Raw genomic sequence first — 27979 nt, 5'->3', positions numbered from 1 at the left:
AAATATATTTCATTTATTTTATTACATGATTAAATACAGAGTTATTACAACAAATTAACTTCTATATATACTGTAATTTGCTGAGCTGGTGAAAGGTTAAAATTATGTTATTAACTATCAAGCTGACAGAGCATGGCCACTCCTCTCTTGATCCAGTGCTGTGGTTGTTTTTTTGTGGGTAGTGTCATGAAGATCACAAAGTTCGTGGAATGACCTGTGGTGGACAAAGTTCCCTTACGCTCACTCGTCTTATAGAGAGGACACACATAGACGTTCTGGGGTTGCGTCATAGCCCGCTTGTCTGCTAAAATATAAAAATTAGGAGACAATGAATACATTTATAAATGGGCATGACAAAATATTGGATTATCACAGTTTAAACAAATTTCTTCTTATAGTATTCTGGTGTTGACTCACTTGGCTTTATCCATATAACAGGGAGTGAGTCAAACAGGGTTTTAGGGAACTGTTCAGCTAAGACACCACTGCATGTAAAGGAAAATTGCCTTAAATGAGACTTTATTAAAATGTAGACCCCCTTATAAATGTATCATTTGTTCTCAAATAAACAAACCTTTTTCTATCCCATCGAGCTCCATCCAGAAAAAGGCCATGAGTATAAACTCCATCTTCAGGGGAGGTGACTGAAGTATCGAATGGCATAACCTGCATGATATAATTAGTGGAAGATGGAGGAACCACTAAATATCTTATTAAACATGTGTAATTCAAAACTTTCTGCTAGCAGAACACAAAAGTGTAAGCAGCAGATACCTCATAGTCAAATACAAGGTGGTCAATAGGGATGGAGTACTTTCTGGCATAGTTCTGCATGGCTCCTGTCAGAAAAGCTTGAGTAAAGAAGAAGCCAGACAGCCAGAAAATGTTGGGCTTGGTTGTGTCATACCAGTCCTAAAAATGCATAAAAAGTTAGGCAATTACTAGAAAAAGTAAACCATCATAACATTTTGAAACTATTTGGACAGAACATCTAAGCATTTTGTATCACGTCACAACATTATTTGTATATTCAAACTAAGCTGTAAAATCAGATGACTTTACAGATATAAATAGTACTATTTTTATAAAATACATCCATTCTAACCTGAAGAAATTTAAGCCTAGCAAGTAAGTCAGTGATGTAGCTGCCCAGAGGCTTCAAACTGGGGTAGGAGCGCTTTGCCCACTTCTCTGGCACTTTTCCCACGAGCAGGTTGCTTGCTATAGCCTCCAGCTCTGCGTCCATTACAACAAGCCCCTTAATGGCCTTTATTAGGTTCTGCAGACTCTCACAAATTGTTTTGCACAAACTGAGGATAAAGGGATTTATATATACATGAAATCAACATGACATGAAAAAAAGACAAAAGCAAATTCATGCATAAAAATAAAACACTAATTAGTACTAATTAGTGTTTTATTAGGGTAAAACACTAATTAGGGTAATTAGAGGACCTACTTATTATATCGTTCCATCTCCTGAACAAGAACTGTGTTCATGCTCTCTTTATACTGCACTGGGAACTTCGTAAGGGCAGCCTCAATGTTAAAGTTTTCTGGAATCTAGATATTTTACAGCAAAATATTCAACCGCATTACATAAGAGTTCTTGTATTACATGATAGAAACTTAGAGGATTGCATCACATTACAGATTACACATTGCGTTACATAAGAGTTCTTGTATCACATAATAGAAACTTATAGGTTATTACTTTAGATAGGATGTCACTAGCAATATCCAGCAGGTTGTTGTCACCTCCAGAACTTCCTCCTCCCTTTGTGCCACTGCCTTGAGTCAGGATCAGGGAGTCAAACAGTAGTTTGGTCTGCTGTAGATCTTTAGAGATGTCCACATTTTCATGCATACCAAACACCTCTGGATGCTGGGTAGATGGCAGATTCTGCAAGCATACAAAATCTTTACCTTAACATATCCTTTTACTTTATATATCTTCTGTGGTTTAGAAAAAAATGCATGTATTAGTTGTTCTGCACATATGTCACTGTCCTTCATTATTTTTACCCTGATGAACTCTATATAGTCCTCATAAGTGGACTTTGGAGGTGCATAATATTTTTCACTAGGAGAGAAGTTGTATCGGGGGTTCTTGATGATGTCCTGATTGTAGAAATCAGCCAAGATGGTCAAGAGGAGGCGACGGTCCCAGTCATCTGTCACCCGCCCACCATAGTTACACTCTCCAGTCAGATATGTGATGGCCTCAAAGGGAACTTCCTCATACTCATTCACAAAGAGCTGCAAAAAAGGGATACTGAGTCAAGCACAAATGATCAGGTTGCTGCAACCTCGATTATCTGCAACTGCTCCAACCCTATTCACACTGCCAGCTATGTTCTGTTTTTAGCATAAACAGTTTATGTACATTATTTACACGAGTCTTTACCTGTAACTGCCTGATGCTGATACGCAGATCCGATTCATTAAATCCATATGGAATGTTCCAACCCAATGGTCCAAATTTCTTCCTTTCCTGCACAAGGGCATGGAAGAAGCAAACTCCATACAGAAGCTTTTCCCAAACCTTTAAACACAAAAGGGGAGTTTAATATACTATCTGTGTATTTAACATGACAATTCCTGATTAACTTTAAGTGTCTACACTCACAGGCTCTTTGCCTGGACATGCTGAGTAGAACTCTGGGTCTGAGATAGGATCTGATAGGTAGGACTGTAGCAGATTCAGCCTAAGGCCTGTGGGAGGCTCATTTGTCATCTTTACTCCATTCTGCAGAATGGTCACTGGAAACTTTCACAGCCAACAGGTGATGATGTAATTTGTTGAGAAAATGTATAATAACAGATATTAGACCAACAACAAGGACACAAGACAGTATCTTCTAAATATATATCTTTAAGCACAACACTAAAATGTATAAACACCATGGGGGAGGGGTAGCTCGTTAGCCAAAGGCGGAAGTCTGGGTGGCATGTGTCTGGGCTGAAATCTTCACAGATCTTCTCAAGAGTGGGCATCCAAGATACAGCCAGGTGGCAGTTCTGTAGGCACACCCATGTGCCTTCTTTCATGGCAGATTGAATCATCTTTACAGCTATAGGACCCTGACCCTGTCCAAGAGAAATTGACTTGAACTTTGTACCACTCATGTTCTTGTCATTTGCAAACTTCAATAAACCTGTGGGGGGAAAAAAGCTTTAAGAGTCAGTAAGGAGCTCATAAGAATGCATTTAAATTATGGCTAGTACAGTAGTGCTTACAGTAACAGCCAATACTTACTGGCCATTGGGTCTGCTCCAGGAGAGAGCACAAACACCAATGGAATTGTAGAATTAGAATCATTGTAACTCCTACTCAGATCAAACGGAGGTGGTTCAACAAACTTTTTGCCTAGTTTGTCAGTTACATAACTGGTAATGGCTGGTTCAATCTGTAATATAAGAGAGGTAAAATAAGAGTGTTATGAAGATACATGTACAGTGGAACCTCGGATTACGAGTAACACGGTTTACAAGTGTTCCGCCAGACGAGCAAAGATTTGTAATAAATTTTGACTTGAAAAACGAGCATTGTCTTGGTTCAAGCACCGACTATCTTGTATCACGCATGCGCTTCTTGTTTTGACGCCGAGCGTCACGTGAGCACAACTGAGCCAACGGTTTTTCTCTCTGTTGCGCTGCGGAATTGTAGGTAATCGTCTCCCCTGCTGGGTCTTAGTGCATGTCTCATACTGGTATACTCAACATCCGTGCATGCGTGTACTGTTTACCATAACACTGTGACCACGTGTGTGTGTATTCGTAAGCGTGTTTGTACAGCGCGTGTGTGTGTGTGTGCATGCGTATAAAGCAAAAGCAAGTCTCATTAAAGGGTAAAGATCCATTTTTTCTTTCCCTAACTGTATCAGCCTGTTGTGTTTCACTTTACCTTTGAAAAGAATCGCGACAGAGCAGAGTTTCTGTATAAGGCAGAGTGTGTGTGTGTGTGTATTTGGGAAGCCGAGAGGAGGAGGGGGTGGTAGGGGGGCTGTAAAGGCGAGAGAGTGTGTGTGTGTGTCTGTGTGTGCGCACATGCGTAATTTGACACTGTGCTCCTTTACTCACACCAACACACACACACACACACACACACACACACACACACTCTCTCTCGCCTTTACAACCCCCTCCCACCCCCTCCTCCTCTTAGCTTCCAACACACATACAGACGCACACTCTCTGCCTTACACAGAAACTCTGTCCTGATTCTTTTAAAAGGTAAAGTGCCGGTTCATTTTTTATTTTATTTTTTTACTTTACAGCAGTGATTCCGTTGGTATGCGCTTACGCGAGTGTGACTAGCTATATTCCTTGCTAATTTTTCAGATAAAACAGTCTCTCCGTTAATGTGTGTGTGTGTGTGTATGTGTGTGTGTGTGAGAGCAGCGTCCGCGTGCACAAACGAAAACACTTATCTGTCAGGATTTATTTTTACTTTTCTTTAAAGGTAAAGTGCAGGTTAAGTTGTTTTAATTTTACTTTATATTTTGTATTAATAATTTTTCTGTACTTATTTTTTTGGTCTGTGGAACGAATAATTTGAGTTTCCATTATTTCTTATGGGCAAATTAAATTCGGTTCACGAGTGTTCTGAAATATGAGCCCACTTTCGGAATGAATTATGCTTGTAATATAGGTTCCACTGTAATTAAATATACATACAGTAAACAAATGCTATACATAATGTACATAATAGATAATATACAAGGTCAAGGAAGGACATTATCTATACAGTACATATGTCAGTAATATGTATGTAAAAATGAAAAACATCTCACTTTATCTGGTCTGAGGCAGCGGTAGATGATCATTTTTTGAAAGTCATTAAGTTTGTTACACCATGGGCTTGGTAATGGAGTGTTATAAGGCTCTTTACTATCGTAAATATGCAGGAAAGTCTCAGGTGTCTTGATGACACTCTCCCTATATTTAAGACAGAGATATATAAAACACCTGATAAGATTAACAGCAAACTTTCTTTGACTTATTAGATATAAACTAATCAGCCATAACGTTACAACACAAGACATTATGCCCAATATTGTGTAGGCTGCCCTTGTGCCATTTAGGCAGCTCTAGTCCCTTGGGAAATGACTCCCAAGACGTCTGGGGTGTGCTGTGGTATCTGATACCATGATGTTGGCAGCAGATACCTTGCTGGTTCCTGCGGGTTTTGGGGTGGGGTCTCTGTGGATCGTTTAGCGTATCCCATGAGTGTTCAATCAGACTGGGATCTGGGGGGATCTAGGTCAGCAGTCTTGGCCTCTTTGCCTGCCAGACCAGTGAGCAGCACATGGCACTGCGCTGGCTATTCTGATGCCCTTCTAACAGGGCCAGCATTGACCTTTTTGCCAATTTGTGCTGCGTTAGCTTTTCTATGAGATTGAACCAGACAGGCTGGCTTTTGGTCCCCGCAGGCATGGATGAGCCATGGGTTCCCATGATCCTGTCACAATTCTTATTATTATATAATTGATGATCAATGTTAATGTGTAAATGTTTTTTGGTGGTAATGTTATGGCTGATGAGTGTATTTAAAAAAAGATAAGCATACAAAGATGAAGAGATATAGACCTGAGGCCCTGCAGGCTGGGCAGTTCACTGGCTCGACAAATCTCATCCCAGCTTTTTTCTTGGAGCCATCCGGGATCAGGATTGGGCACATTATTCTGCAGACCCACTCCACCTGTCAGCAGGAACATAAACTCCAAGTACTTAATCTCCTTCTTAGCCCTGATTGAAACAGAAAGAGACAGTCAAAAACACAGTTTAAAACCAAAGCAGTCATCTCATAATTATGATATTATTTTATCTGAACATTTTATTATTAACTTGAATTGCATTGATTCATATAATATGTTTATGTAAAGTTGCTGTGCTGACATACAGGAGCAGATTGCAGCAAAGGAGAAAGGAGAAGAGCAGTTTGTCCTTCTCAAAGAGAGAGCGACACACATTGCAGTATAGGTTGTAGGTGAAGTGGTCGGTCAGATATCTTAGTCTCTTTTCTAGAATCTTTGACTTGTTACTAAAACACACAAGTACATGCCAATGAACATGTGCCAAATGAACAGTAAAAAAAATACTTATAAAACTGATTAAATGTGTCTATCAGCATATATTTGGTTACCTGTCCTGTATGGAGTTGATATACAGATTGACAAACCAACTAAGTGAGTATTGATACATGGGGTCAATGTTGGCCAGGTCTGCAATACTGAAAAATAGGATGGATGAGTGCTTGGCAATTGGTCTATATCCTTCCCTTGACTCTGCAATTTTAATTTCAGTCTGCTCTGCAATCTAAAAGATGAAAAAGATAAAATCAGTCATTGTTTCAACCAGGCATTCTTTTTAAAACCAATATTTCTCAGGACCAGACCTGCTGTTTCTTGGATATCTCGTTAGACATTGTCTTTGCAGAGTCGAGGATCTGAATAGCACTCTCGTCCTCCAGTATATTCCCCTCTGAGGACTGCAAAGTCTCTAGGATTTTGTCCTCAATCTCCTTCAGCTGCTTCTTATTGGCAGCAGATTGAAGAATGAGAGCATTCCTTTCCTCTTCCAACTCCGGCCTATGAAACACATGTTAAGTAGACACAAATATATTCAAGAATGTTGAGAAGAAAGGTTGCAATAGCAAACAAGGCTTGACCTATAAAAAGAACCTTTTCAGCAATGAGTTACTATGTTTCTCGCATTATCTCTTGCAAAATAATAACAGTTAATATTTAGCTGGGCATCCTGCATCCATTCCCAAATATGTGTGTATGTACAGGCACAGCTGAGTGAGTAGCTGTTTGTTTTATTCACTCACATAACCTGTGATCTAGATGTGTGTTTGTCTATTTCATCACCTCTCTTTAGCCACCATAATTCCCAGCAGCTGGTCCTCTAGACCCTCTGGAGTGATCATAAAATTGAGAAGAGACACTTTGGTTGCCAGCTCAGGAAGATAATGAGGGTTTCTAAGCTTAGTAGTGATATAAAATCGGAAATCACTGGAGTACTCAATCACACTCTCCCCCAGTCTAATGCAGTCCATACCTCCTACATACAGACAAAAGAAAACATGATTTAAATGCCAATGTTTGAATCATTGGCATTTAGTCCCATACAAAACATTAACAAATTTCTTGAAGAGATTCTAATAAAAACACAATGTATATAATACAGTGAGTAAATCTTGGTTTAAAAAAACGGTTAAGCCTACTCTTATTGTCAATCTTGGTTTGATGTTTGTATTTAGTAAATTGCTCATATTTGTACCCTGTACCTTGTTTAAATATCTGTTTAAGCAGTAAGGGCTCTATAGAGGGGTCCAGCTCTTCTCCCACGTTTTCTAACAGCAGCGGAGTTCCAAACTGGATGCAGTTCTCCAGGGTCCTCATATAGTCTGCATCAGTAAGTTTTATCACACTGAGATTGTTATCTCTCTCGGAGTTTTTTACCCATTTGTTGGCCTGACCCTGTGGATCAATCATCAAAGGCCTGCAAAGATATTTCATTATGCACTGACTGCAAAGCATCACAGACATATCTTTAAATAAGAGAAAAAACATGAAATTTTAACAATTAAATGTTTTGCTCTGGGTTTAATGTATGTGTATCAGTACCATCTCCTGGAGTTGCTCACTATAACTCCATTGTCTATGGAGAAGCTGTCAGTTGGTAATCCAGCAATGTTCCAGGCCCTGATCTTGATAGGGTCACCAAGGGTTTTACTCAGAGAGAAGTCATCTGAGGATGGGATCTTCTTGGACTGAATAGAATCAAATATATCATTGCAGCTATTTTCATAAAATGGCTACACACATTGATTTGAACTGTACAATGGGACAACTAGAATAGATAATAAGGTTTTAAAGAGTACTGTTCCATGATAATAATAAAGCAAAAAAATAAGGCAAGTTTTTGTTACTAATTATGTTTTCTATGTAATTATGTCTAGCAATCAATTGGACAGACATTTTTCAGTATTATTCACCTGATGCTGCTAGCTGATCCATATTTCTGATTTGTATAGTGTCAGTATGTGATGTACCTTACAGTGCTTGGACCAGTCCCTAGTGCAATCCAGGCGGAAGCCAGCAGTAAAGGGTCCGAGGTAAGCAATTACACCAGCAGATATCAGCACGTCCCCTGTCAAATTATCATATGTGTTTTGAAGATCATCTGCAGCTTTAGACCACCTGCAGGACACAATAAACACCTGAGATAATATCCAGATTGGAATTTCAAATAAAATGTCAAGTTCCAAAAAAATGTCTTCAAATTAAAATTTAATTTTTATAAATATTTTCCTGACCTATTCTTTTCTCCTCCTAAGCCCCCGATGAGCTTTTCAGCTCTCTCCAGTTTGCGGGCACAAAGGTCCACCTGGAATTCTAGCTGAGCCTTCTCCTCAGTCTTCTCCTCAAATGTCTTCTGTAGGGAAGCCAAACGATCCTCCACTTCTTTTAGTTCTGCCCTCTTTTGATTCAATAAGGCCATAGTAGCAGCCAGTGACTGCTGTGCCACAGCCAGATTAGCCTTTTTAGGAGCCACTACCTGTAAGAATAACATGAATGAATGAATAAATGAATGAATTAATGGATAAATTAATAACCGACTAATTTGTAAGAATGTTTTATGAAATCAAAGACATACTACATAAACAAAAGAGATAGATAGATGACTCTAAAATGCAATGATTATGACAAAAAGAGTGCAGTGCAGATCAAATATGTAATAAATAAGGTAAATCACTAATTCCCACCTTCGCCACTCTGTCATAAACCTCCATGGCAGTGATCCATTTGCACAGACCCTCAGCTGCAGAGGAAGCCTTGGCTACTTTGGTGGGGTCAAAATCAGGGTTGCTCATATATTCAATGCGGATTTTGTGCATGACTGGTGTCTGCCGGATAGTGATCATTAGAGAATGACAGTCATGGTCAGACCAGGCTTAATCTGTACAATATACTTACAGGAATGTTGTCCTTGTCATAATCTTTCAGGTCCCTGAGGAAATTCATATCACCCAGCAATTTCTTGCTAGGACCCCAATAGTCTTCTACCTATAGAAAAAGGATACTGGTAAATGGTTAACAAAGTAAAAGGAAAGGTTATTACTTTACACTGCTGACTTTGTTTGTTCACCTTCTTTCCTGTTCCTGCAGGGTCATTGATTTTCTCAGGCTTGATATCTTTCATTACACACACTGCTGCCATCACAAGCTTCACTCCAGATGGAGGGTTTTTCATAGACTTTATAATTGTAATGTCAGAGGGCTAGAAAAAAAAAGTTTACCAGTGTATAAGCACTTTTTTCTCAATTCTGACTTAAAACAGATTGTGCCTTTGGATGCAGTCTTAAATCCACTTTGACTGATACCTTCAAAGTATCAAGAGCCGAGAGAGCAGCCTCCAGAGCAGGGATGGCCTCAGCAAGGTCACTTTCACACTCATTCTTCAGAGCTTGTGATTCATTTGCTTTTTGAGTAGCCGCCTCCTCCTCCACACGAACAACTTTACTCTTAGCCTCCACTTCCACTGACTCTACCTCTATCACCTGCAACAAAACATTTTTGAGTATTTTATTACAAATATACAAAAATAACACAAAGTATCTTACTGTAAATATTGGCTTATTTACTATTTTCACCTTCATTATATTGGTGTTTTCAATCTTGGCCTGTTCCAGTTTGGGTTGAAGATCTACAAGCTCCTTCTTCATTTCACCTACCTAACAAAATGCAAATAGTTACTCTTATTTTAATGGCAAAACAATAAAAATATGAAAGTGAGTAAAATAAATATCTTCTACATTTGAAAAGAATTATTAAATCTTGAAAAATATAAAAACTGTAAGTAAACACAAAATAAAATACCTGAGACTCAGCAAAAGCCAGTTTGTCAAGCCCATTAGTATACCTCCTCTTTGCCTTCATCACAGTCTCCCGTTTCTCTGTAAGGAGCAGCCTAAATGCAGCTATCAACTCCAAGTAAGAAGTGGGCGTCACATAATTATGGCGTCCAAGCTCAGACAGAAACCTTAAAATATCACAAATTGATTAAATATGTATAATCCTGGACTTATGTAAAGATTAATGATCTGCTTAAATGATATATTAGATTTTGCATGCCTTTTGGACAGATCAGTAACAGAAGTATGGAAAGTCTTGCACATTAATATAACTTCTAGCCGTTCATGGTCACTCATCTCTATAGTCTCTAAAAACTTGTTGGCAACTCTCTCTAATGCCTCTTCCGGCCATGGCTATGAGGGAACAAACATACAAAAATATATAGGTTGCTCAGATGCTCCATGCTACTTTTACTGCATTTTATTTGTAATTCCTACAGCCACAGTTAAAAAAATTCTTACCTGGAACCAGTTGATTGTGCAGCAGTTGATAAGAGATGGGAACTGCCTCAGGCGGTTTCTAAATGCATTTCCAATAGGACTGAATGCCACCACTATGTGCAAGTTCTCTCTGCAGCGGTTTACAAAGTAAGCAAACAGAGCCAGAGGGCTGAACTCTAAATTCTTATTCCCAGCCTGGGCTATGGGCTGCACTGCCTAAGATAAACATAAAAGGAAGCAGGTGTCCATTACAATATGATTCTAACGCTCAAAATCTGACAACCTCATAGTTGGAATTTATTTAATGACAAGCTTAAATTGCTTCTATTTCATATTACTGTATTATAAAATACCTCCATAATCTCTTGCTTCTCATCCACAGCAAAAATGTTGGGAACTTCTCCAGTGTTTAACAGACTGTCCACATCTTCTAAAAATGCCTCCTCTTTTATCTGAGCATCTGTAAGTAGGAACACTGTCTTCTCGCCCTTCACACCTGCATTTTTCAGCAATACCTTAGAGTGGAAAAATACAGACATTATTTAAAAAAACATACAGTGTATAATTTAATATTATTTAAGTGATTATTTGCATTGCTTTACATGGATGTGTTTAGCAGAAATTACATATTACCTTAAGGTCATCTCTCCATTCATTTATACTATAGTTCTTGGAAATCTCAGGCTGGAACAGACTCATGCCAGCCATGAAAGTGGCCAGCTTAGTGATGGATTGACGGCCACTTCCACCAACTCCTACAAGCAGAGCATTTCCTCCAGGCTGCTTCAGCACACGGCTGATCCTGGACAAGTGCTCTAGGACATACCTGCCACACAAAAAAAATGTCTTTAACGTCTTTTCAAATGAAAACCCTTTTACTTGAATGAAAAACCTATTTATTTAAAAAAAAAGTACTTACATTTTGCTTTGGGATTTAAAATTGGATTAAAACTACATATTACATACTGTACATATTACATACCTATACAGTTGTGGATTTAAGATGTAAGTTATAAATGGTTATAGAACAGAGTATGTGTCATACTTTTATATATTTTAGAAGTTTACATACATTTTCTAAACTTTTTGTAAATTGTTTTGAAATCATCTAGGCAGGCACTATGAGAAAGTATTAAGTAAAGCATATTCAGTTATATTTTCAGCACAGAAAATGCATAAAAAAAAACTTTTTTATTGCCAGTAAGATACAGATCCCATAGACAGATATTGGCCTAAAACACTACAGTATTTCTATTTTTTCTATATAAAAGAAATAATATTAAACAAATTCCATGATTGCTTCAAATGTTTAACTCAGTTTTTTAAAATAAAAATGATTAGGAGAATCTCCAAAAAATGGTTTGTGTACTTATTTTTATAAATATTCTTTATATTGCACCCAACAATATTTTTAAAGGCAGTTACCGAAAGATGACCAGGTTCATACGATTCTTGTGTGTCTGGTTGTATTCTGCCAGACATGACTCCACAATCTGACTGAAGCTCTCCATGCTGGAAACCTCTGTGTAAAGTCTCTCACTGGGGTCCACATCAGGAGTCATGTAGTCTCCAAATAACAAGCTCCTCATGTCCTCCTCACACAGCTAGGACGCAGGCATAACATTTACAACATGCACCAGTTAATAATTTTTAATAATAATTTCCTGTCTCAAAATCACCTACTTGGTACTTACAGAGTTTTTGTCAGATTTGAGGTGCTCAAAGACTGTATTGAAGTTTTCTTTAAAATGTTCTTTTACAATGTCTTTAATTAGTTTGTAAAGCCAGGCTTGGTCGTTGTCATCCACCAGGCGATCATAGAAGACTCTGAAAACCTCATGAACAAACAAGCGAATCAAGGTGTGCTTGCTCTCTAGAGATTCCTTCTTTAGCAGCAGACAGCCCTGTACTACACGTGAGAAATCTCTCAGGTTGAAAGTGTAATGAGATTTAGCAGGAGTGGGAAGGAGGTTTTGCGTCGCTTTTTTATAAACCTGTTAATACCAAAGAAACAAAACAGAGTGCCATTATGTAGTATGTATGAAACAAAACATTCTCTCGTTAGACTAAGACTAAAACATAAAGAATCGACAATGACTGTAATGTTTTATGTTTTACCTCTAGAGTAGCAGAAACTATCTGGTTGCCTACGGTGAAGCAGTCAGTTGGGAAATTATTGGTGCGGAAGTAAAATTTAACCACGTTAGAGAATATCCGTAACAGGGTCTCATCACTGAATGCGTTGATACTACAAATGTTAAAGTGACGCAGGAAACGTGGGGACACGGCATTCCTCCCACCACCAGGAGGACCCATTGCTGCAATTAGCTGCAGATCAACCAAAGTGATTTTGGAGGTGTCCTTTAGGTCATACCTGAAAGATTGACACACTTTAAAAATAGTAAATCTTTATTTCAGAGAGAACAAACAAATAAAAAGAGATATTTTTCTATATAAACCATACCAGTTTCCATGGTCAAAATACTGGCGAAGCAGCTCAATAGGAGGCTGTGCACCAAACACTTCCATTGCTGGCATGTTCATATCATCCACAAAAATAATGCATTTCTTTCCCATTGGTGGTCCAAAGACCCCCTTCCTTCTTTTATCAAGCTTGGACATAATTATGTTCTAAAACAGATACAAAAAAAAATAGTGCTCGACTTATGCTGACATGGCAACAACATAACTAGAGATCTGGTAATATTATTTATGTGACCATATCTTATCTTATAAAGAAGGTTATCATTTCTGTTACCTGAGTCTGGTTAGCACTACTGCGAGCTGAAAAGTTAATAAAGAATGGAAGGTAGCGATCCTTGTCTAGACCATTCATCAGTTTCTCTTTCACATAAACAGACTTTCCAGTGCCAGTGGGACCAACAAAAAGAAGAGGCCTATAGCATTTATTATAATATAAAAAAACAATTTATTTATTTTAATTATAAACAAAAACAATAAAATATTGGCTTTAAAGATGATGTGAAAAAAAACACTATATATATATACTGCCTAGCCACCATTTTAAAATGGTCAAATTACAGGGCTGCACCAAGCAAAGAAAAAACTAAGGAGCTCTAAAATTACTGGAACTGGGTTAAGAACCCTTCGGCACATTATCAAAACCTTTAAGGATAGTGCTGAACCGTCAATTCTGTGAAAGATATGTGGTCAGTAAAAATCATGAATGGCAATCACTTTGGTGAAGTCGCAAGGTAAAAAATGAACAGGTAAAACCTATGCTATGCTTAACAATAAATGTAAAAGCATTGCCATACACACAATGTGATAAGAACTTACAGGATTGGGATGAACCAGTTGTGTGGACATAAGAAAATAAATTGGTTAGTGAGGCTTTAATTTGTTAAGGAGCATAAGGATTGGACTTTGAAGCAATGGAACAGGTCTTGCGTCTAATGAGTACAGATTGTGCCTATTCCAGAGCGATGGGTGTGTCAGGGTAAGAAGGAACTTGCAATGCACCCATTATGCAAAGTGCCCACTGTACAAGCCTCTGGAGACAGTGTTATGATCTGGGGCTGCTTCAGTTGGTCAGGTGTAGGCTCAGCAACATTATTTGGCAATAAAATGAAGTCACCTGACAACTTGAATACACTGAATGACCTGATGGCACAGGCATATCCCAGAACACAAATTGTGAAAGAATGGTGGTTCTAGGTGCATGAGGAATCATTTTCACATTAACTGGTTATCACAATATGTAATAAAAGCTGAAGGTAATTAATTGAAATCTTAGAATGTGCAGTTTTTTGTTTTTTTTTGACCAGGCAGTGTATTTGAAAATGTAACAAAATACAGGATATAACCTACTGTATACTAACAAAATATTTAAATAATTTATATGTTTAGTAAGTTCTTTCTTTTATTAATAAAACCACATACTTACATTCCATAATTAATGCAAAGGTCCATTAGGTAGTTGTAGCGCACTGTGTCAATCGTAGGGACAATGATGTCCTGCACTTTGGTGTTTTTGCCCCCCAATGTGACATTCTTTATTGATTCATTCCAATGAATCCAACAGCCTTTACCTTTGAACTAGAAATTGAAATGAAAAAGATCATGAGTCAGGGTCTTTTCTCAAAGACTGACTGAGCTGTTTCAAGGCACATCATTTACAAAACTCACCTCATAAGAATAGTCATAAACAAGACCCTTTTCATCAAAAGGGCATTCCCATTTTGAGACAGCAACAGGGACAGGGTGCTCTTCTAATTTTCCCATAATGATTTCCCTCAAAAAGTGGTCAAATCTTTCACGACTGTCACCATCACAGCTTCCACCAACAGACCACACCAAAGAAAAGGCAAAGGCAGCCTATGTAAATTGCATACATACCACATAATTTTTTTTCAAAAACACTGTTTAAACAGAAGAATTTTCACTAATTGCAGCAGGTGATACTTTGACATCTTGTTTTCCATGAGTCACATTTTACAAATAATTTTGTAAGTTTCACATTTGCAAAGTAAGTGATTATGGTAAGTGAATACTTGCCATAATCCATGTACGAATATTCTTGTTTCCAGGATCTTCATTTACAGCTTCCGTAAGAAGCATTTCAAGGAGCCGTGTGAGAGAGACAACTGTATTACTGTTACTGGTGAGGACAACCTCCTGTGACAGAAATGAAGTAGCTGATTAGGGCTGATTTACTGAGCAATAATTTATAACTAGATTCTTAAAACATCCTTATGTAAAGAAATCTTTTCTGAACTCCAATACAACGTTAACTCATTCAACTTAATTCAGGTCGGTGACGGTCAGTAAAGATATACATACTTTACAATTTTTTCTTAACATCCTATGTGCAGGGGGGATCAGCCAATTAAACAGCTCCAGCAGCAGTGTGGCATTCTCCTGGGTCTGAAGAGGCTGGGGTAGAGTTTTTAACCAGGATGACACCAGAGGAGGCCATCCCAGCTGAGACGGCTCCATGTAGATCATTCCACAACGGCTTACTGTGGCTGGCTGGAACAGAAGATCAATACTGCTCTAACCAGTGTAAAATTATTTCCCCAACCTGGTCAGCAAATCCTCAGCAAATAGTGTTAACAAACCTATACAACTAAAAATTTTTTCAAATTCAGTAGTCAACTTATCTTACCGAGGCCTGGGATAGGTCCATTGCCTCGAAAATCAGACTCATCTGATTGGACATCTGGATAATTTCTCCGCTCATAAGGCACAACTGCAAAAGAAATATTAATTTGTATAATATAGCTATATGCAACACTTTCTAAAATATAAAGAGGTTTTTTAGTTACTTTGACCAAATTTTTAAATGAACCAATATATACACCAATAATTATATTTTGATTTCTGTGTAATATCAATCTAAGGATTTAAAGCTTAAAAAAAAGTTATAGATTAAAAGCTTGCCTTTTTGTTGTCATCTAGGACAGTGTTCATGCTCTCTATCCAAAGTGTGTCAATCGGTCCATCAAACACCACCCACTTCCTGTCTGGTGTCTCAGCTGATGCGAACTCCCGAAATGTATTTGCCACAATTCCATCAGTCCACTGGAAAAGAAAGCACACTTATACAAGCCAAATTTAATAATTTAACCAATATGGCAGATTTATACCCACCTCATGGGACACTGGGTCAAACTGACCAAAAAGCTGTCCCATTGTTATGGATTTGGGGTTGACAGTGAGATACTGGACTTTCTCCTCTTCATTGCAGCCTCTTTCATTCATAAGTGTGAGGGTGTCAGCTAAAACATGGAGCACTTTAGTTTTGCCAGCATATGGTTCACCCACAAGCATGAACCTAAAAAGCAAAATAATTTCATCTTATATTGTCACAGTTCAGAGATTTATGAATGTTGATTTCTAGCATTATTTGCTTTAAACCTTCTGTACAGATCTGTGTTAAATAGCTGCTTGACTACATCTACTTGGCCTAAAAAAAAAGCTATTATGTCTTTCTGCTAGTTAACTGCTGGTCATGGATGGTAAATATATAGATGGAACTTATATTTGGGTGAATCTAGGTTGAGCATATATGTTGCTTTGTGAAAGACTTTTTACCTACCCATGGCGTACAATCATCATCTCATAAGTCTGAACAATTTTATCCAGGAAAATGTTCACAGGTTGGACATTATGTTTTATGCAGCATTCATTAGCGCAAGCAAGAAGGAACTAGTGGAACAAAATAAATGATTACAAAAATGTAAGGCATGTACTGTAGAAACATCATAATTTGAACAAATATTATAAGTTGCCTAAATATTTACCTGATAGTCGGCCATGGGCAGAGAGACTCCAGGGAAAAGATCGCTGGTAATTCCATTAAAGAGAGGGATGTCATGAGAGAGAAACTTGGGTTCATTCACATCCTTGATAGACCGTAAAAGCTAGAAAGGAAAATGAGCATGTGAGACTTGACCAAAATAGTACAGTTTAATTATTTAAATATACTCTACTCAACAAAATGAAGGGAATTTGTCCCGGTTTGACTTGTTCAATCAAAAAATTTTAAGCAGTACATTAAGACACTCTATTTCTTTTCGCTTACAAGAATATCTTCATTTTCATTTGGAAATTTGAGTTTGAGGTTCTGAAGGGAATTTGTCCCGGTTTGACTTGTTCAATCAAAAAATTTTAAGCAGTACATTAAGACACTCTATTTCTTTTCGCTTACAAGAATATCTTCATTTTCATTTGGAAATTTGAGTTTGAGGTTCCCTGCTGCCACCAGTACTGCTTTGACAGCTCTCATTCCATAATCATAGTGGAACTGGGAGGACAACTGCTCAGAACACAACCTGTAGGTCATTACTATCTTCACGGAAAGTGGTTTGGCATTTAAAAAGCCATAAGAATACAGGGATATCTCTGCGATCAGAGCATAATTGGGTACCATCATTGCCACTGTTCTAAACAAAACCTAGAAAACACACAGGAGAAAAATAATACCATTTATTCAGAATAATGCACAGAAAATAATTATAATAGTCATAAAAAATTAAAAATTAAATTACACAAAAACTAAGCCAGCCAAGTTCTTACTTTAAGGTTATCTGGAAGTTCTGATCTTCCTGCATATCCAGGGTTCATGGTAATAGCTACAAAGCAGTTCGGGTTAAGGCGAAGCTCTGTCCCTTCAAAATCAAAAACCTCCAGCTTCATCTCGATGGCTCTCTGAATGCACAAGATCTGCTGTGCCACTACAGAAAGCACCTCTAGCTCAATGCGGTTAAACTCATCAAAGCATGCCCATGCCCCTGAGGATGCCAGTCCTTTAAAGAACTGTGATAGGTAATAGAAACAAAGTCAAAGTAAAAAGAGTCAAAGTAAAGTAATAAAATTTCCCCTGTATAAATGTTAAAGAAATCTTGGCATTAAATGTAAGAGAAGATCTACTTACCTTCCCCATGGCTAGGTAGTCAAGTCCATCAGAGCAGTTAAACACTACACACTGCACAGCAAGGGCTTTGGCCAAGTCTTTAGTGGTCTCTGTCTTTCCTGTTCCTGCAGGGCCTTCAGGAGCACCTCCCAAATTCAGATAAAATGCTCCAATCTGAGCAGATGCATAAAACTTATATGAATCAAATGCTAAATTTGCACTGTTTGTTTTATCTTTTTTTTCAGTTTTAACATAATGAGTAGATCATTGTAAAAAGTGGTTGGTGTTGATGTTTTGGTTTACCAAAGTTCGGTAGCATCTGTCTGTTAAAGGCGTGATGACCAAACGAGGTGAATTTCCTAAGTACTCATAAGCATACTTGACATCATAATTTATGATGCGCACACGGACATTTTCATTTGTCCAATAGTAACGCAGCTGTGCTAACCATTGAAAATCTGTCTCATGAGAAACACCTGGAAAAAACAAATAAGATTCATGAGAATACGGTATGAAAAAGTTTACTCCCTTTATGAATTGATCCAAACAACCTTTTTGAATCAGTTCCATTACAACATCACGGGCATGCACATCTATAGTGACCAGTGCTCCTAGAGTAACACGAGTCTGTTTAGGCAGTTTTCCTCTGACTAGCTCCACAATGTCATTCAGCTGGCTCTGTAGCTGATCATAGTATTTCTTCAGACCCTGCCACCAAAATAAGTAAGTAAATAAATGAATACATACATACATACATACATACATACATACATAAAAAACAACTTTCTAAAGTGCTAATGTCTTAGTAATTACTGTGTTTGACAGTATGAGATTTCCTTACATTAATTCCACTCCTGATAGCTTCATGCACCTCTATGGTCCAGTATATTTGAGAGGTACAGAGCACTACCTGGCCAGGCCAGTCACAAACCCACTGACTCCTAATAGACTCTGGGTAAGCCTGTGGTGTAATACAAACAGATAGGAAATGGAGATTGTGCAAATACATATACAGTATAAACAATTGCCAGTTGCTTCATGTATGCTAATAGATATAAGATATGATCACCTCTGAAAGAATTTGAATGACCGGGCCTTTTTTATACATTGAAGATGTATAAAATGATTTTGAGACCAAGTTAGATCATAAGCAATTTTGTTTGAACTCATTAATTTTTCAAGTGATTAAAAATACTAAAACAGGTATTTCTTGTTTACCAGGTATGCCCTGTTAGATAGCTGTGAAATACATCTGTACCAACTGCATTTGTTGTTAAAAACGAGAAACCAAGATAAGCAAAGAGCTACCTATGTGAAAAAAACTGATCAAAGGTTTGGTATAGTATGTCCTGAGGAAGAAACCACAAGTTCAGCCAAGCAAAATGTTTTTGATTACAGAAACCTCCCCACTCTAATTCATTCCAAAGTTGTTTAGTCGGGTTGAGGCCAGGCCAGTCAAGTTCTTCCACACCAAACTCGCTCATCCATGTCTTTATGACCCTTGCTTTGTGCACTGGTGCGCAATCATTTTGGAACAGGACAGGCTGTCCCCAAACCAGGGGCTGAAGCTGGAATTAAGAGTTCCTTTCACTGGAACTAAGGTCTGCAGCTATTCACAGAAAGTTGGCGACCTCTGTGCAGATTGCCTTTCATCCACTGACCCCGCTCTGTGATTTTACATGGCCTACTACTTTGTAACTGTGTTGCTGTCATTGCCAATAGCTTCCACTTTGCTTTAATATCACTAACATTTGGACAATTAGACTGTGGAATATTTAGTAGTGAGGAAATTTCACAACTGGACTTATTGCACAGATAGCATCCTATCATGGTACCATGCTGGAATTCACTGAATTCCTAAGAGCAACCCATTCTTTTCCAAATGTTTGTAGAAGCTGTTTGCATCCTAAGGCGCTTAATTTTATACCCCTGTAACCATGGAAGTGATTGGAACACCTGAATTCAATTATTTGGGCGGGTAAGGGAATACTTTTGGCAATATATATTATATGTATAATAACCCTTTAGTTTTAGTTTTAGTTGGCATGTCTGTACATTAGTACATTAGCACATGAGTAACAGGAAACATCAAGATGGTTTTTGGAATTTTTTTTCTGTCTGTTTGTCTGTTTGTGCATGCATCACATGAAAACTACTAAACAAATTTTAATGGGGTTTTCACATGTGTATTTGGCCAAGCTTAAGGTACATTAACATACAGTATAGGCTATTTTTAATTGCAATTAGCCCACCGGAAGAGAAAATATGCTAATTTGTAAATTTAAATGGAGAACACCCTTATTACATAAAAAAATAGACTTTGGAAAAATCATTAGTTCTTCTCAAAATTCAATATATGGCACTGTACATTTTTAAAATGCAATTAAATTCTACGCAAACAAAATCACGGGCACATCTAGTTGAGCATATAATTAAACTACTGAAAAAAAGGCTGAAGGGAAAAAAATGTCTGAAAAGCATTACAAAAAAAGAAGACAACAGTTTGGTGATGTCAGTGTGTTGTAGTTGTGATGAAGTCATGCAGCCAAATTGTAAGAGAACTGATTTTGCTTAAAACAATCGCAAACAATAGGCAGTGTTTGTCTTGTGCATGTAATTTCATAAGAAAGTGATAATAACACAGCACATTTTTAGTACATTTTAAAATCTCACCAGTCTGGCACGGTTGATTATGTCCCTGACACTACGCAGCATCATGTCCTCCACTTGCACAAGCCACTTCTCTACTGCTCCCCGTGCAGCTGAAGTGGAGATCAGCTGAATCAGGTCCACGCGCTCACCCTCACTACTGTACATGGCTTGTATATCTAGGTTGGGCAAGAAATCCAGCTTTGCAATGCCCTCAAAGCACTTCTTCAGGTGTGGCTGTACACGCAGAGGGTCCTTGGTTTCCGAGAGGATTTCCAGCATCTCATCATTTGACAGGAAGAAAAATCTATGGCAAATAAAAAGGAAATATAAAACTAAATTTACTCAGTAATGTAAAAAAATTAATATAGCTTGAAATAATGTTGCTTTGCTAAAAATATACACTCAGCATCATATAATAAGCTGGATACCGTGGAAAGAATAGTCTTTTCTTCTCAAGGTAAGCATTCAGTCCCTTCATAATGTTGTCCAGAAGGGCATTTGAATCCTGAAGCTTCTCAAGTAAGCCAGCTAATGAAGTTGCAGGTAAGACCTGCAACACACAAGATTGTTCCAGTCCAAAACAGCTTTAGAAGATTATAACCTATCTGAGATAAAAACAAGTTTGACATGATAGTTGGAAGCTGTTATTACCCTTGAGTCTTTTACACAGTGTCTCATAACTTCCTTCCAGTGTTTGTCCACCATCTGGAATAAATGTCCCTCTTCAGGCATCTGCTGCATGATGTCCTGAGAGCTAAAGATGGGTTCCAAGTAGAGCCACTGGGCCTGTACCTTCAGCCATTCGTCTATGGTGTCCTGGATATGGCTTAAACGTTCCTCCCAGGCCTAAGTAACAACAGTCGTCAACAGTTTCTATTTACAATGCATAAGACCCAGATACAAGCAATACAGAAGCCTATTAGAAATTATTATAACCTTTATTTCCCAATAGTTATACACATTGCATCAACACAGAATGCTAAATTACCTTGATCTCTGCCTCGAAAGGCTTGATAAAAGGGGAACCCTTCATAGTCTGTGTTTTCACTATCTGGTCATCCAACATGGTCTGAATTTCATCCACTGCACTAAGGATAGATACACCAGATTCCCTATATGGATGATGTTGAAATGACACAGTATCCCAGGCCTCCACCATATTCTGCAGGGCCTTTTCCAAAGAGAATTCCTGTATATACAAATAATTAATTTATCCATATTTTTCTAAACTATATCTTACATTTTTAAATAATAATGATTGAATAATAGTGATCCATGACTGTTGTAAAGGGAATTAAATAAAATGCAGAATATTTTGTGTTAAAACAGCTAGAAGTAAGAGGTATTAAGTTTTACTGTATATGTCAAGCCTGATTATAGAGTGGCAAATAAATGAGAGTCTCACTTTGCTGGCAGCTACACTGATGGTCTCAAACTGCTCCATGTAAGGAGTGAGATTCTGTTTAAGCACTTTACGCAGTGTGGTGCCAGAGTTGGGCATCATGTCATAGTTCACAATCTCTGACATCTTTTCCCAGTGTCGAACCCTAATTCCAGGATTGCACAGTGTGGACACTGTTGGTATGTGCTCCTGTTAACGGGAAATTATCAAAGATTCAAAATGTGTCTCATGCTATGTAGTCAAAAAAAATCTGAAAGGGGAGGAATTGTACTTAAAGAGAATAAATAATCAGGAGCAAACAAAACAAAGCATGATGATTTAAATTACAACACAGAAGGCAGAAATGTTTGGTGTACCACAAATTCTTTCATTTGTTCTATGACTCTGCTGCAGACCACGACAGAAGGACTCTTCTGTTTGGTTTCATCTTCTTCTCCATACTGTTTCTTTACTATGCCCAGGTTATCTCTCGTTTGCTCAACCTTCTTCTGTTTCTGCTGGAAAACTTTCTGAATCTTGTAGATTTCTTGGAAAAACTCATCTACCTCTACCTTCATTCTTTCACCATTTAAATCGAAGAAGGAACCATCCATCCATCTAAACAGGATCAAAGATGAAGGATGAACACACAAAGGAATGCATTGAGTTAGACAAAGTAACTGTAACAATCTCAAAATCAATTGACTAACAGCAACTCATCTTCTTAATGGAATAGAGATCATAAATAATATACTGTACTGAGGAATCGACCAAACCTCTTCTCAGTGCGTTGCCATTTTAGTACAAGCCCAAACAATCTTTGATATGGCTCAATGTTTTCCTTGATTATATCAACCTCTGGATAAACAGTTAAGTCCCATTTGTACAGAACCTCCTCTTTGTTGATAAGAACAATAGATTCCTCGACTTCCTGAAGCCTCTTCTGCACTGTCCTTACATCTGTCACATACTGCGCAAATAGAATAGGGAAAACACTGTCATTGTAACTTAATTAAAAAATAGCCACAATAATAATTAGAAACCTTTTAGTAGAAGTTAATTTGTATTATGCTGATTATTTTAATTATTATTATTATTATTATTATTTTACCTGTTGCATCATATCCAGTTCTGACCATTCTGCAAACTCCTCCGACCTTCGACGAAGTTTGTCCAGCTCTAACATCAGCTTCTCCCTCCTGCCCCGCAACTCCTGCTCTCCTTTCTGCTTGGCTTTTTCCAACACCTACAGTATACCACAGAACCAACACAACTATGGGTGGGATATATATATATATATATATATATATATATATATAACAATGAATAAAAACTACATAATTTTAGCCAAATATGAATCATTAATGATGGACAAAAATTACCTCAGCACTAAGCTCAAAAACAGGGTTAATAGTTTGTGGCCACATCAGAACTGTTGAATGAAGCTCCAAGTCTTTTGCATCAAATATGTGTACATCCAGTAGATAATGTAACCTGTGATGTGCATCCTAGAAGAAATATTGTGTATTTATTTTTATTATTTTTGTGGTCTTCCACTGTGTAGATACAAAGAAAATGTTAAAAGCTTACCATTATCTTACTGCTGAGCTCTTCTATTCCTTTGGTTTGTGCATGACTAATATACGCAATCATTTCCGTCATTTCTTCTGTTGTCCTTGGGTTTTTTACAGCCTTGTCCCGAATGGTTTCAAACTCTTTACAGATTCTTCAAAAAATAAAAATTCAAGTAAATCCATATCAAAGACTTTCTATAATGAACTAAATATGAAAACCTAAGCAATTACACTAAGAAGGAACTACAAAGAAATCAAATCTAGGTAGTCTTACTGAAGGCATTGTTCACGATGTGTGGTAATCAGTCGTGCTACTAGGTTCTGAGCAAGAGTCTGTGCTTTTTTTGCTAGCCCTTGTTTGAGGTCCTCACAGTCCAAACGGATCATGTCAAAATAAACCACTGAGGGGAGGCTGGTGATCTCTTTGGACAGATTGTGGAACACCTCCACTTGCTGAGGAAAAAAACAACAACTGCATACTTACATACATAAGTACATACATACAAAGAGGCACATAGCATATTAACATGCCGTAATTTAAGTAATCTAAATTACAAATTTACCTTAGTATACTGATTGAAACTGTGTTCCTCCTCCAGAAATGTCTCTACCAGACTCTGTGCGTTCCCATTGACCAGCCAATCATAGCTGTCAACTACAGAAAACACAAGTTTGGGTCAAGAACAAGCAGGAATCCAAGTAATCATAAACCAACCTGGTAATTCACAGATGTTCTAAGAAAGCAGTCATATAAGTTTTAAAATCTACATTATCGGGATTAATATATAAAAATGTGAAAAGCTCACAATAATATTGAAAATGTTTTGCGGGTGCCTCTAGGTTTTTACGGACAGCATTCCTCAGTGTACTCTGTGCCGATGTAACAATATGGTCTGGCAGTTTAGCATCAACCACTGAATTATTGGCGTCATCTAGCCAGGACTGAACAGTCTGGACATTCTGTAAAATGGTATGGTCTGTTAAATACGACCATTCATTCCACATGACTCATTTTGACTTTGGATAGCAGAATAGATTGCTGTATTATGAAAAGATGTGTGTATTATGTTTGAAGGGGAATCATGATCATCCCATAATGTTTTCATACCTGTAAAGTACAGATTATTGATTTAAGAATCTCTAACACAGCCTCCTCCAGATCCTGAAAGCTAGGATAGAAGTCCATCTTCTCATCATCAAAGGTCAGGTCCATTTTGAAGACAGGAAGCTTCTGCTTGTTGAGTGGTTCAAACAGACTGACAAATTCCTTCACACTTCTTTCAATCAGACCCTTCAGCTACAAATGAAGAATAACTGGCAATGTTATATCTCATCTAGGTCTCATCAGTACTGAATGAGCAACAACATTTTTTATGGCTTCCCAGACTCACTTGATTGGAAATAAGTGTCGAAACACAGTTATAAAAGGCATCCAGCTTATTTCCTCTAATTCTTTGTAACGTGTTCTTGCTGGTGACCAAGTGAATAACCTTTGGAAACCAAGTGTTCATGAGTTTCTCCTCGACTTTTTCACATTCCACAGACACTCTGTTTTTTAGGGTTGAACAGTCCATAGGCCCTGTAAATCTTTATATCACAAATACAGTTGAAAATTTAACAAATGTACAACTGAAGTGGACCAGTAGCATTATCCAACAAATCTTGACACAATGTTCAGAAAGCACAGACATTACTAAGTCTCCATTAATTATAGATCTGATCAACAGGCTGGTCCCACATAAAAATTACATCTTCTATAAGGTATAATGTATGTCCCACATTGCCAAACGAGGACGCAGAGATTGCCTTTCATTTTGTCAGGTCAAACTGGTAGGCCCTGAGAAAAACATCAAATCCTAATATACCCATTTTAAAGACGTTAAATGTTTGTACACTCTTATTGCCCACCATAGTTTAATACACTGCCTGGCCAAAAAAAAAAAGTCACACACTCTAAGATTTCATTCAATCACCTTTAGCTTTGATTATAGCACACAATGTGGTGGGCAGACAAAATGTCTGTGTCATCAGGGAAGAAAAAAATCCATTCATTTAGTACCCTGGCCATTCAGTACATTCAGACCTAAACAACTGACTCAGATCATTGCTTTCAGAGACTTTCACAGTGGTAACTATGCAGGATGGTGCATTGGTTAATGTGCTTCCCGTCTTACCATGATGAATGCATGACGCTGGTCTAGGGTCAATTTAAACTCATTAAAACACATGACTTTTTTCCTTTGCTCCAAAGTCCAATCTTTATGCTCCCCAGCAAATTGAATTGTTTTTCTGATTACACTTACTAACAAGTATTTGTTTTTTCTTTTTTTTTATTAACAAAATTGTTAACATTAGGCAAATGATTCAGGCGTTGGAACCAGACAATTTAATAAATATTAATGCAGATGATAAGATAACCATATCAGATCAAAACCCAGAATATTTTACTCTCCTTGAAGAGAGTGAACTAATTTCACTCATCTCTTCTGCAAAATCATCCCCTAGGTGTGAATGGGTGTAAAAATATATGTGCTTGGTTCCTTGGTTCCTCATGACCAGTATTTGTTTGATCAGCTCCAGATTTACTGCAAACAGAAAGCAATACCTATACTATCATTTGAAATGTGAGCTGCAATCAGAAAGAGCATTACCTGGGGTCTGAGATATCAACCAGGAGCAGCTGAGAAAATGTTACATAACAAGTATGCAAAATGACTTTCATTACTGGATGTAGGATGTGCAAATTCTCTTTGATCTTCTTTCGATTTCTGATAAAGCTGTTATGCCACTGTGTGCTAAAATCAAAGCTCCTAAAAGAAGAAAAAGGTGTAATAATTGATGTAAATCAAAATAATTTATGTTTATTTTTTAATTTAGGGATGCATTACACACTCACTTGGGTGCAGGTTTTTTTTGTACATCAGTATTTGTCTGTGGATTCTGGAGGATATTGTGAACTGAAAAATTCACAAAAAACAGAATTTAGAAGAACAACATGGTCATCATCATCACCATCATAAATAACAACGAAATGTTTTGTATTTCTCTGAAATGCATTTTTGAAGAGTAAAAAGGTTATGTATAAAAAATAGGAATATAAGTAATTTTAAAATGTAAATGAAAATGTTCTAAACAGGACTCCACGGTTAAAACAATAACCTGCTTTGCAATAAAACTGATTAAACAAACCAGGGGAGAACATAAAATGTTTTGGATTCAGGAACTGCTTAAACTGTATGGACACTTTCAGCACAGATTAATTTGATTCAACTGTATAAATATTAGGCTAATTATTTCAATGTGTTCACTAACATTCTGGCTACTCATTAAAGTCTTTAGATGTTTGGACCAAGAGAACACTTTATTTCTAGGGCTATTTGCTTTGTAAGTACATATGTCTGGACTAAATAAATGTAACTTTATTAATGATTGATTGTGATTTCCAGGAACAAAATGTTTTTTTATCTTACCTGTGAACTTTACTATTGTGCTAACAAAGTTCTCGCTGACCTCCTTGCACAGTTCTTCTTGCAGCTCTGTACTGCGAGGTCCCAGTCGGAGTTGAGGTGGTATAAGGCTCAACATGTTGTCCAGCCACTGCTGCTGAATGGGTACAATGGGTCTACTTTCCACACACTGCTTTAGGAACATGTAGTTCATCTACAGTCATATAGCAGAGACAGATGTTGCCAGGGTGAGAGAAAAATTGAAAAACACATAGATGTATAATCTAAGTTATACTGTATTAAACAGGTATAAAAGGTACTTACACGTTGTTTTCTTGTTTCACTCATCATCTGTTAACAATGGGTTTTGTTAGAGAACCATAAAATCAAAGACAGTACGACCGTATACAATGTGAAAGTATTTAAAGTAAATTTTCATACTGTTGAAGGAAACTCGGGTTCACACTCTGGAGAATCAACTAGAGTTGTATCCATGGCCTTTTTATAGGCTTTGGCTGCACTCGCAACCCTGAAAAAACCTCAGAGAATTAGAATAGCTAGGGCTGCACAATCTGTTATTAGTCGAGTTTACAAAACTGTTCTAGCAAATACAAATTAAAAATAATTTAGCTCATTCTCAGTATAACTTTAAAGGTACAGAGTTTAATGATTCCAGACCTAGAATTATGCTAGAATTTTAAATATACCTTCACAAAACATTTACTCACAATATTACTATACATTAGATGTGGCTACTGGCTGTTATAACTATTTCAGGCTTCTATGTAGCTTTCTACATAGCTTGGAATTGATCTTTGCCACCAGTTTTAAAAAGGCAACAAAAATGCATACTGTATGCAGTTCCCACAGAATTAGTCAGTTGAGGTTAAGAGGAAGTCTTGATATTGGTTTTCTTACAGTTTGCCTTGCACACAGCAGAGGGAAAACACATTAAAAAACACACAATCCATTCCTTCAAAAGCATACTCACATGATTTTATGGAGGTCATGTTGCTCTTGTTTACTCCTGTTGTAGCTAAGAAGTTTTCTCCGCACGGTCACTCTATGCTCAGGAAGGCTGGCGTTTTCCCAGTCTGGAGGACTTGGGATGGGCGGAAGGACAGAATACTTCTTCAACCCATCCTCTGAAGATGCCTTAAAGGCTGTCGATGAGGTAGGCAT

At 37.5% G+C, this 27979-nt stretch overlaps 1 protein-coding gene across 1 annotated transcript; it reads right to left on the bottom strand.

The window, feature by feature from the left end:
* Window positions 1–45: 45 nt before the first annotated feature.
* On the bottom strand, window positions 46–27979 carry dnah12 (dynein, axonemal, heavy chain 12). The gene is made up of 73 exons (XM_053482628.1): window positions 27789–27979; window positions 27239–27326; window positions 27122–27148; window positions 26822–27011; window positions 26248–26308; window positions 26003–26161; window positions 24743–24938; window positions 24460–24648; window positions 24158–24311; window positions 23915–24006; window positions 23626–23804; window positions 23368–23503; window positions 23160–23285; window positions 22889–23023; window positions 22554–22747; window positions 22155–22395; window positions 21802–21987; window positions 21385–21585; window positions 21048–21242; window positions 20825–20946; window positions 20418–20700; window positions 18586–18705; window positions 18296–18452; window positions 18048–18220; window positions 17766–17918; window positions 17408–17647; window positions 17040–17285; window positions 16633–16752; window positions 16428–16537; window positions 15980–16163; window positions 15770–15910; window positions 15495–15578; window positions 15170–15358; window positions 14885–15004; window positions 14516–14704; window positions 14274–14425; window positions 13125–13263; window positions 12831–12997; window positions 12485–12740; window positions 12061–12360; window positions 11792–11970; window positions 11000–11192; window positions 10720–10881; window positions 10388–10582; window positions 10146–10279; window positions 9891–10053; window positions 9665–9745; window positions 9395–9571; window positions 9160–9291; window positions 8988–9077; window positions 8777–8917; window positions 8327–8568; window positions 8063–8210; window positions 7635–7780; window positions 7295–7509; window positions 6876–7068; window positions 6401–6593; window positions 6149–6321; window positions 5906–6046; window positions 5593–5751; window positions 4797–4941; window positions 3260–3410; window positions 2905–3158; window positions 2630–2770; window positions 2408–2545; window positions 2026–2259; window positions 1715–1903; window positions 1460–1563; window positions 1106–1310; window positions 775–912; window positions 575–666; window positions 418–485; window positions 46–304 (listed from the first exon to the last, which is right to left on the bottom strand). Exons 1-73 carry the CDS (start codon window positions 27977–27979, stop codon window positions 111–113), a joined length of 11895 nt encoding a protein of 3964 aa, XP_053338603.1. The 3' UTR covers window positions 46–110.

Source organism: Clarias gariepinus, chromosome 22 (assembly GCF_024256425.1).
Source record: "Clarias gariepinus isolate MV-2021 ecotype Netherlands chromosome 22, CGAR_prim_01v2, whole genome shotgun sequence".
NCBI lineage: Eukaryota > Metazoa > Chordata > Actinopteri > Siluriformes > Clariidae > Clarias > Clarias gariepinus.
This window is presented reverse-complemented; position numbering and strand designations above follow the sequence as displayed.